The sequence below is a fragment of the Haliotis asinina genome, chromosome 3 (genome assembly GCF_037392515.1).
Source record: "Haliotis asinina isolate JCU_RB_2024 chromosome 3, JCU_Hal_asi_v2, whole genome shotgun sequence".
Lineage (NCBI taxonomy): Eukaryota > Metazoa > Mollusca > Gastropoda > Lepetellida > Haliotidae > Haliotis > Haliotis asinina.
The window spans coordinates 73,456,726-73,468,277 of NC_090282.1; the positions used below are offsets into that span (position 1 = coordinate 73,456,726).

Consider the following 11,552-nt stretch of genomic DNA (forward strand, 5'->3'; position numbering starts at 1 on the left):
AGCATGTTCTGTGTATGGATCAACGGTATTGACATCTCAGCAATGTATTACCTACATTTCGAATTCGCCCCAAAGCTTTATCGGCATTTACACTTACCATTATATAGTAAATGTTGGATGGTAAATGTCCATCGTTGGTGTATCTTCTTCATATATATCCCAGCAGTAATAACTAGATGACAGTGTGGAACTAACAAAAACAACGGAGATTAGATTTAGTTTGAGCGTAATGCATTTTATTGATTACTCGAGGTTAACAATAACGTGTCACACAACTTCCAGTTGCGTGTATGGCATACATAACATCATCATTGTTTAGTGAATGAAAAAGGTCATTTCTACCCGAAAAACAGTGACAAACAGTTAAGGGCACATTATAAAAAATATTTGTATACATCATATTTTAATTCGCAAGGATAGAGTGAACATATTATGAAAAATACGTTTTGACTGTGCCAAGTATTGTTTTGCTACAGACGATACAATCTGCTATCGTTGGCGCGCACCTTGAACACGTGACTAGGTGACCACAGGGCAGAAAGAGTACACCAACAGACTCGTTGCGACACATCCTGCACGTGTTTTTGTCACGGAGACTCCTGTTCTCGTCAACCAGCCGTTGTGACCTCTGTTTTCCTGGTTCGGAGCCCAGTGTATGTATAGAATCCGAAACTGGGGAATCCGCATTATCCGGGGACGCTGATTTAAGATTAGATGTTGTTGAGGAACCCACTTGACTGCTGACCTTTTGGCTGACTTGACCTTGGGCTGGCTTGACCACGGAGGATGTTTGTATGGAGCAAAAGCTGTTGACCAGTGAAACATTATGACCACCAGTATGGGAGGTACTTCCGGGGACATCTGTTGACGTGGGATCCGTCCTCACTTTGGCTTGGTCATTTCCCGCCGTGGAACCCGTCCTCGTGGCGACTCCAAGCTGGTTCAGGTCTGTCTTGTTGATGAACTGACAGTGTTCCGAGTATCTCTGATGTTCCGCCACAGGATCATGTTCTTCCTCCCAGTCTCTCAGAGTTATCCCACACTGGAAACACGTGACCCGGTCAGCTGACCCGATGTAGAAGAAGCCTGCTGATGCCAGTTCCTCGGAAGTTTTGGGGACATATCTTCTCGGCCAGCCAACGAAGGAGTCTAGCCGTGCTTGTAGAGATTGGTACTTGGGATGTTTTGGAGGCGGAGTTTGTCCCAACTTCCGGTACAAGGAGACGATGAAGGGGCAATGGGCCCTCCTGGTGGCATGTTCGTGTAGGGCGTCATCTGTGTCCGTCCAGTTGAAGAGTTTCAGACCACAGAGTTCACACTCCACCTTGTCTTCGATGCCTGTGGAAGACAAAATAGGATTCGATGATGTGAATATACCATGAAAATACACATATTGCTTTGCACTCTTACCTTTTTGAAACTTGGACATCAACATTAACGTATCTCAGCTATATATAGACTGTGCAAACTGTAATCAACTCAGAGAAAGCACATGTAAATTTTCACCCAGAGAAAGTGAACAGGTGGTAAGCTGTATACGTCCAGACTTGTTCGGTTTACAAATGTACATGTACTCACATATATGGAGTCAAAAAAGAAACTTCACAAAATGTAATTTTTAAAAATAATGAAGAATTTGTCTCTGATGATACATCTATGTATCCGAAATGGGATCCCTATCTGTCGACTCTAGAAAAAACGTTAGTTAAAACCCACTCAGACCCATCCATTCGTTGTGCAAATGACGCTAGTGCCAAATCACATTTTGCACGTGCAGTCGATCACGTGATGTTCGCACCGAAGTTTTCTTCATTTGCGTGTGCTTGCATTGGACACTTTTAAACCATAGTTCTAACGGTACTGTAAATGCCACGGATGTCAAATGTGCAACGTGAACGTGCCGTTGGCATAATGCCAGCGGGAAGATCAGTTACTGACGTCGCAAAAGAGCAATGGGATGTAACCGTCGTACTGTGTATGACTTGCGAGGTCGTCTACAACAAACTGGCACCACTTCTGATCGCCCAAGGTCGGATCGTCCACGTGTGACGTCACGAGCAGAAGCCCGTCAAATCGTCCTACGTCACCTACGTGACTGATTTCTGCAAGCTACACGAACCAGGGCTGAGATGTTTAGAGGTCGACTGTCCTCACAGACCATTCAAAATCGGTTGCGGGCTGCCAATCCCCATTCTCGACGTCCATATTGTAACTTGACATTCTGTATACCGATGTTTTGGAACGGCGGTGTAGCCTAATGGAACTGATTGTGGCACTGTCAGTGCATCGAGTATGTCACACAGACCTCAGCAATGAAACAATAACAATTTAACCATCATACTACCTCTTGTATTTCAGAGTGCCCTGAAGAAAGAATGTGCAGTTCCTTTTTTTTGACTCATTATATATGAAATTAAAAGTAGTATCGTTGCGTTCTTTACCATCCTTTGATCATTTATCGCGGTAACTGTTTAAAATGTTAAACAAATAAATCACGCATCGACATATGATGTGTAAGACCACAGGCAAACTGTAGCGCAAATGGGGCTGCGCAACACAGAGAATATGACAAGTCTTCTGATATGCGAGCGAAGCGAGCAAAGGTTGCCAACGTACTTCCATCGCTTCGGATCGAAAAATATTTTTCATGTCAAAATAAAATATCACCACCATCAAAGGTACACTCCCATTTCCTCACTTGGTTGTGCTCTCAGATTTTCTACCCCATGTTTAATAATTACTCTCGTGAAATATGTTTTATTCATCATTTTAAGCGCCACGCGTGGTATTCAGATCGTTCTTCGCCTCCATTACCCCTGCCAGCTTCAGGTTGAATGGAGTGACGGAACAAGAATAAGCAGAAATTAAAAAGAAATACCATACTGCCTAATTTTATCATGAACCTGTCGGAGTTTATCTGTCATTGCTGTCGTCTCCATTGTTAGAATTTTCATAACATTTATTCTCCATAGAAACACTTCTGGTTTAATAGGCGAATGAAGCAGGGGAGGTAACTGTAAGTATTCCATATGGAATAATATCCTCCTGTTCCTTCAATCCGTTGAACCGGAAGATGGAAGGGGGAATACAGGCGAAGAGTGGGCTGATATACCACCTATATAGCTTAAAATGTTGAATAAAATATTTCAAGTGAGTAATTGTTCAACATGGGGTTGGAAATGTGAGAGCACAACCCAATGAAGAAATGGGTATATACTTTTGATAGTGGCGATATCTTATTTTGACATGAAAAATATTTTTCGAACCGAAGCGAGGATAGTACGTGCCAACCTTTGCTCGCGTCGCTCGCACAAGAATACTGGTCATTTTCTGTATGCTGCGTAACCGACTTGCGTTACAGTTTGCCCGTGGTTAGACTAGGCTTTCAATGTACATCAGGCAGCACATCTTTGGAGTTTTTAATAATAATGAATGTTATGAGGAGTGAGTCATAATAATACTTGTGAAGAATATACGGATATATCTTTTTGAGTGTGTGTGTGTGTATGTGTGTACACATGTGCATGTATATGTGTGAGTGTGTGTACGTGTATGTGTGTGTGTACGTATGTGTGCCTGTGCGTGTGTGTGTGATTTCGACGCATACCTACCAGATTGTGGATAGATATATATATATAGATTATATATGTGAACGTTTTACAATATTAAATTTGTTGTTTTGTGTTTTCCATGGGCATACCACGTGTATCAAATCCAAATGTTTCTGAAATGATTTACAGTCATATAAATAATGTTTGTATATAACTGAGTTCATTTGTTTGTTGTTTAAGGCCGCCATGGACAATATCAAACGAACCTATGTTATTTGTTCATACTCGAGTGTGGACCAATGACCGGCCACGGTAAGTGAGTAAGTGAGTGAGCTGTTACCTTATTGTGGGAGGGGATCCCAATGTTTATCATTTTTTATCAGTGCTGACAAATATGAAGTCAAGCAGTGTAAATCGAGATTCAATGACAGGCTGACTCCTGAGACCTCGCTCCTGAATACATACTGGCTTGCAAAAATACACACATGGCACTCCAAAAGATAACGTAACTATTGTGTAATATAAGTGTTTAACACATTGTGTACTTTCTTTTAAACGTCAGTTTACTCAGTGTACTGTGAGAGCGATACCCAAATAGGGAAACCTACTATACCAATCGATTTTAAGTTACAAGGAATTACTCCTGTGACACTGTATACATTTAGAATCTCAATCAAAATCAGAATTAATGTCCTAAAAAATATTGCAACGCAAACGCATTTCTGTCCCATGAATTGAGTGAATATGGTTTTTTACTCTATAACCATTAGGCTACCCCACCGCCCCCTTAAATTGAAGAGTCACCTATTATTTAGCAATACAGTGATTGATGCATTCTATAATATAGTACAAGCAGTAAGCTATAGAAATATGCTCATGAATTATCTTGCGATCAGCTCCTTAGCACTTACTCATCGCATGACTTGCACACCGCGGTCAATAACCTGCGGTAACGCCTGTATGACACACCGTCTTATAGATAAATCTTTTGTAATATCGTCCTAGTGTAACTTCACTGAAGATCAATACATGTCATGGTATGGTTAGATAATCCATCTATTGTACCAGGGTGGACTTTCTATCCATGAATTACCTTTTACTGCGCAGATTTGACGTATCACGTGATGTCGACCCCATGTTTTGTTGTCACTACTCACGTGTTTGTGTCACTATAAACACGCTGGGGTGATTTGGTGTTGTGTTTGTCATATGACATACCGTCAAGTGATCATTAGGTCATTTATATCAGACTATGTACTACAAAACATTTCTATTGTCTACAGGCGTACACACCGCTCATAATAGCAACAAGTCGTTACGTGAAACGGTGTTGTTTAACGCCGCACTTGATAAAAAAGCTTTAGCGTAAGTTGATTTTTACAGAACCTAAACAGAAGAAAATGATAGTTTGGAGTACACATGGCAATTTGGCTTCCACGTTCAGGTAAATGATAAACACTGAAATGACGTAGTAAGAAAATTCCTTGTGCGCTCATTTCTCGGAGAATAGTTTCGTATACCCCGTGTTTCGGGAAAGCGAATTCCCCAAGGCATAAGGAGACGCGGTGGGCGAGCACCAGGCAAGTGAATTAGATCCAGTGAGCTTGGAGGTGCCGAGATCGAGCCCACATGTGACCGGTGTAAAACCTTAGAGTCAGCTTTGTGTGCGGACGTTTTTTTTCTTGTTGTGACAACCCCAAGTGTACATTGCACAACCCTGTGTACTTAAAAAGAACCCATGAATCCATTGGTATATGACCAGATGGTGGCCACATGAATACATGTGAACACCTAGCTGCGGGGAAAGCAACGTGCAGCAAAATTGGACAAAGTACTGTGACTATGTGCCCCTGTCCACCCAGCTGGGGATGGGAACCTCGTAATAATGGGAACACCGGAATAACTTGGTGTGCTTAGTGGCTGCAAGAGTTGTGTGATCCCCAGGGAGTTGAGATGGGCAATACGACGGTGACGTTGAGATTGATATCCAATGATCGAGGGAAAAATACCAGGGTCTTCAGCATGTACTAGCTGTGTGGATGTGTGCGCTATGTGTGACTCGAAGAGTTCTATGATAGTAGTCGTGTATAACCCGGCACGCCGCAATACCTGTGTATATGAACCCTGCTTTAGCCAGGGTCTCCTTATCCTTCCGCCCTGTCCATCTGTGGTCAAACGTCTCTGCCCTGTGTGTAGCACCGTCCGTGACATCGCTGACCCCATGTGCTGCTGCTACGGTCAGGTCGGACAGACCACGCCCAGATGACATTCACTATTGTGTCTCTGTTAAATCATATAGAACATCTTCATATATTCTCACTGACATAAATTATTAAATAAAATAATATAATTTTATGAATTTTTGTTGGACGTTTTATTCAAACATGGTAAGTTCGGGACCAGATGCTGTTTTCTACTGCCAGCGTTAAGAAGGCACACATTTGTGTTATTTAAAGTCACATTGACTGCAATCACAGAAAGGAAAAGGTAAGTTGGTGGTATGAAAAGTTAAGTCCCTTTGTGTATCAGGATTTGCTTGCCTTAGGTAGCAGAAACCATATTGACGAACTCAAAAAAGTATTAACTCTGTACTGTGGAATTATAATAATCTTGATATGTGTTTCAACACCTGTTTAGCTAACACTCCCACACGACTGTGTTTTGTACTGCTGGCGATGTACAATTCAGCAAAAGCAACAACAACACAAATAACAACCACAACAACAACTTCGACTGTGACATTCTATGTAGATCACTGTAAAAGATATTTTTTCAAAATATTTGTTTATCAGGTATTTACGTCAGTTATGATATAACTGAAACCCCGTCCACACAAGTCACAAACAGTTTGGGTGGGCTGTAGATAATGACACCCTGCTTTGTTATATGTCATTCGTTAATCCTGACGAATAATCTGGTACTGTCCGGATTAACACAGATCATTGCATTCAAATGATTTACCCAAAGATCTTAGCTGAATCACGCACTCCCTTGTGTTGCACGTGCTTCCGATTGTCAATAGCGATCATGAAGAGATAAACATCTGACTTACGTATAAACTGAAACCAGGAACAGAACACATTGAGATGCGTGAAATTGTACATCACTATAGACACTGATTACCGTTAGGATGCCTCTACAAATGCACGCACGCACGCACGCACGCACGCACACACGCACACATAAACAATTTTCACGGGTGAATGTTTCTATCACAAATGTTTGATCTTACCTCTACATTTTTTTTAAACCGTAAACGCAGATTTTATTGTTGTAATACGACAAAGGCTTGCATTTAAAAACAAGATTGTTATGCATTTAATGTAAGAAAATACAATACATCATGACTGAAATGTTTTTTTTCTCACTGAAAGTTACAAAACAAAAACAGAAACGATTTTGCATCTTTCTTTTCAACGAATTAGTCATTTGTTTATACTATTTTTAGGCACAAATGAAAACGTATAACAAACGTCACCTTTTGAGGTGCATGTACATAGTCCCACATCCGGTGAATAAGAAATAGATAATTGTCTCTGATATATATTGTTTGAAGTTTGTCTCCGTTGACCAAGTGGTAACTCGAAACCTCATATGTTTAAGTAGTACTTCCCAGGAAGTTGAGAGAGGAACTGGTAGAACAAACTAATTCGTTGACCAGAGCTACTAGGTTCGTTTGTTTGTTGGTTTACCCCGCTCTATTCCAGCAATATTCCAGCTATGTGCGGTCTGTAAATAATCGAGTCTATACGTGTGTCTACCAATGAAAACGTTTTTGTCATGATAAATACTTGGTTCTTGAGATACAACGTTCACGATCTGTTTAGACGATAATATAACGCATTTTACGTGAATGTGCGAGTCACTATCAGAATGGAATATCGAATCGATAGAACGTAACCCTCGCAGAGCAACGACAAACAAAAACATGAACATTTTATCAACTGCAAAAATACACCTGGGGCTATGACCGCCTGGCTTGAACACTCTCAAGAGTTAACTGAAAATTGTGCAGCTAATACAAAGGTTAGTGTTAACGGAATTACCTCCCTTTTAGTAATTCGGAAGTTCTGCCTCACCTGGGACACATGTCGATCTCAGCTGGCCAGGACAGTGCCAAGCGTGGAACTGAACACCTAGGTATCAAATCCTTTTATATATGCAATCCACATCCAGATATAGACCTTATGGTTACCTCAAGGTGTGTCTATCTAGGTGAGGCACCTCTTTATACCTTTATACCTGTGTTATATTCCGAGACACGTCATATCCCTATTCTTACCTGTGACAAATCTGTACTGTTAACCTTTATGTCTGGACTGGAACCGCTCCCCGTTCGCACTCATTGACCATGAGATTAAAGAACACACGCACGCACGCGCACATGCTAATTTCCAATTTAAGTTAAGATTTTGTCTGGGTTCATCTGAATATAATATACAATTTTGTTGGTTCGTGCATATCTTCAAAATAGATGCGTTCTTGGACTACTTGATTTAAATGTGTGATATTAGCTTATTACAGTTTTACAAAAAGTACAAAATTTCAGTTTCTCGGTAACGTCACAAATTCACAATACTTTAGATGCTGGAAGATCAGGAACGTATGAGGTTTGATTGACAAACAGTGTGTTAATTGTTTGTGCTGACACATTTCAGGGATATTTGATCAAATAATCCTATAGAATACATTACAACTAAACCTGTTGACTGGTCATACTTGACAGATGTTCTATCTACAAACATGGAATGTATTGGCAGGAAACGATCACCAAAAAAGTTATTTGTCGACGTCTTATGCGACTTAGGAATGAAAATAGCAATGGGGAAATCCTGAGTTGATAATGGAGACTGAAGGCATTTATCTGACCTGTGACCAAGTCCAGCCATAGAAATTAGCATACCGTATTAATCGTATTAGGTACATCGCTGTCGTCTGTTCAACAATCTTTTGTGGGCATTCCGGTCACGATCTCTGCTCACAAGACCTAGAACACAAGTAAAGGTATCGTCAGAGATCGTGATCGGTTGTCTGCTGACATGTCCGAACATGATATAGCATGCGAAATGAAAGATCAAGGTGTGCTGTATGTGAAGCGCTTTTCAACCCGAAAAAACAAAGAAACATTATAAACGAATACCTATCTTTTTTATCGCCAAATGCTCAAAAAAATCACTGAAGCCAGGTTACTGCAATATCCAAGTTGAAACCTACACCTCCAACCCGCTCAGGTGTTTTAAATGCCAGAAATATGGACACGGTGTATCTACCTGCACATTGTTGCGTGTGCTCACTGTGGTGAGAAGACACACACAACAGAAGATTGTGACAGTGACTTTACAAAAAAGGCACCAACTGCTCAGGCGACCATTCATCTTCGTCAAAACAGTGTCCAATATGGAAAGAGCAAATGGCGATTAACAAAATAAAGTTTACCCAAAATGTTTCTGGTGAAGAGATCTGACCTTCCAGAAAGTTATGCTGCAGTAGCAAAATCATCATCTGAATCCAGCTCTAAAATAACAAAATCATCCACAGGATGCCAAACTACCTTGACTTGGGTCAGCTCCGACTCCCCACAGGTTTTATACCCTGCTATATCATCCCAGACTCAGGAAGATCTCTGGAAGACATGGACGTATCTGAAAACGTCCATTCTAAGGCACATTGCTTGTCGCCCTCAAAAAAGTGCGGGGTTGATCCCCAATAAATCCCCGCGAAAGATAGTTTATTCCAATAATATTGTACAGTGGAACTGCAGAGGACTGAGGACTAACTTACATGAATTACAGCTATTAGTCCAAGATTTTACACCTTCAGCGTTATGTCCCCAAGAGACATATTTAAAACAGACAGATACATTTGACCTTCGTCATTTTAATGCATATCATTGTTTTTCATCTCCGGGTGATAGGGCCACTGGCGGATCATACATTCTAGTCACTCAAAACGTTATTCAAAGCCCTGTTCCACTTATTACTACTATGCAGGATGTTACAGTGAGAATTACTTTACATGTAGCGTTTACACTATGCTCTCTCTATATTTCGCCGTCTTCGACGTTTGCCAAAACTGATCTTCAAGTTCTATATGACCAACACCCGAAGCCCTGTATTATAATGGGAGATTTAAATGGGCACAACCCATTTAAACTAATGAATTACGATATAAACAAGAATATAATCAACTAAAACATAGATATAGTAATTATAAATCCTTATTTACCGATGGGTCCAAGGATGGTGGCGCAGTGGATTGTGCCACTGTCATTGGCTCCAGAACAATATCTTCTAGATTACCAGATAATAGTTCTATTTTTACAGCTGAAGCTAACGCCATATTAACGTAAACAATATATAATCTATTCAGACTCTCTTTCTTGTCTTCAGGCGTTTAAACATTTATCATGTAAACATCCACTTTTAATTGATATTATTGAATTGTATAATAATCTTGCTACTGGCCAATATGACATCGTCTTCTGTTGGTTACCCAGCCACGTAGGCATTTCTGGTAACACAATGGCCGATCTTGCTGCCAAGACAGCACTCAACAAATCTGTGGCACCACTTCTTATTCCATACTCTGATTACAAAGCGAGCATTAGAACCTACATCCGTGATCTGATGCAGAAGAAGTGGGACACCCAAGTAGGTATAAATAAATTACATGAAATAAAACCGTATATTGGTTATACCCACTTGGGCTGTCACGATATGGCTGAGATATTGCCGATGTGACGGTAAATATTAACTCACTCACTCGCTAACGAATTAGAATATAAACAAGAATATATTCAATTAAAAACTAAATACAGCAATTACAAACCCTTATTTATAGATGGTTCCAAGGACGGTGGTGCAGTAGCATGTGCCACTGTCATTGGATCCAGAACAATATCTTCTAGAATTGCAGATAACAGCTCTATTTTTACTGCAGAAGCAAATGCCATATTAACAGCTCTCAAATATATTCAAAGACACCCTAAACGTAAACAATATATAATCTATTCAGACTCTCTTTCTTGTCTTCAGGCGATTTAAAATATTTCTTGTAAACATCCACTTTTAATCGAAATTATTGAATGGTATAATGATGCTGCTACTGGCCAATACGACATCGTCTTTTGTTGGTTACCCAGCCACGTAGGCATTTCTGGTAACACACTGGCTGACCTTACTGCTAAAGCAGCACTCAACAAATCTGTGACACCACTTCTTATTCCACACACTGATTATAAAGCTATCATTAGGTCTTACATCCGTGATCTGATGCAGAAGAAGTGGGACACTCAAGTAGGTATCAACAAATTACATGAAATAAAACCCTACATTGGTTACACCTACTTGGGTTGTCAGTCCAGATTTGAAGAGGTCGTCATGCGACGATGTCGTATTGGCCACACACGATATACACATGAATATTTGCTTAAAGGTGAAGATCCTCAGTTTTGTATCCCTTGTGATGAAAGAATCACCGTCAAGCATGTCTTGCTTGACTGTGTTGAATATTCCATCACAAGGGATAACTTTTTTAAATCAAGAACTCTGAAGGATGTTTTAGTAATGTTAGTGCTCATTTAATCATTGCGTTTTTAAAAGAATTAGACATGTGACATGTTTTGTGAATAGATTAATATTTTCTGATTGGAAGTTGAATTAGCAGCTACGATTGTTAGTGGCTGTATCCTCGAAGGGGGTTGAAGTACCGTGAAATTATTGTCCTCCTGTGAGGGTATGTAAGTCCAAAAACAGTTGAAGTCAAATTTAATTTTCCACTTTTTTAGCCGTAGAATATGTGTCATTTTAAATTGTGGCTAATCTTGCATACAGTCACTGAGGGAATGGTGTAAATCCAGCTATGGACCATGCAGGTAGCAGAGGTACTGTAAGTCCCCACGGCCCCTAGTATGGTGATCTACCTTCTGTTGTTGGCGATCTATAGCCTGTTTTTATATTGTACTGTCCAAATAGTGATAATATTAGTTTTTTCCACGCTAAC

At 40.3% G+C, this 11,552-nt stretch overlaps 1 protein-coding gene across 1 annotated transcript; it reads right to left on the bottom strand.

Moving 5' to 3' along the window:
• Positions 1-214: 214 nt before the first annotated feature.
• LOC137277065 (putative inhibitor of apoptosis) lies at positions 215-7,681 on the bottom strand. Its single transcript, XM_067808727.1, has 3 exons — positions 7,631-7,681; positions 5,661-5,834; positions 215-1,338 (listed from the first exon to the last, which is right to left on the bottom strand). Exons 2-3 carry the CDS (start codon positions 5,818-5,820, stop codon positions 431-433), a joined length of 1,068 nt encoding a protein of 355 aa, XP_067664828.1. The 5' UTR covers positions 5,821-5,834; positions 7,631-7,681; the 3' UTR covers positions 215-430.
• Positions 7,682-11,552: the final 3,871 nt, after the last annotated feature.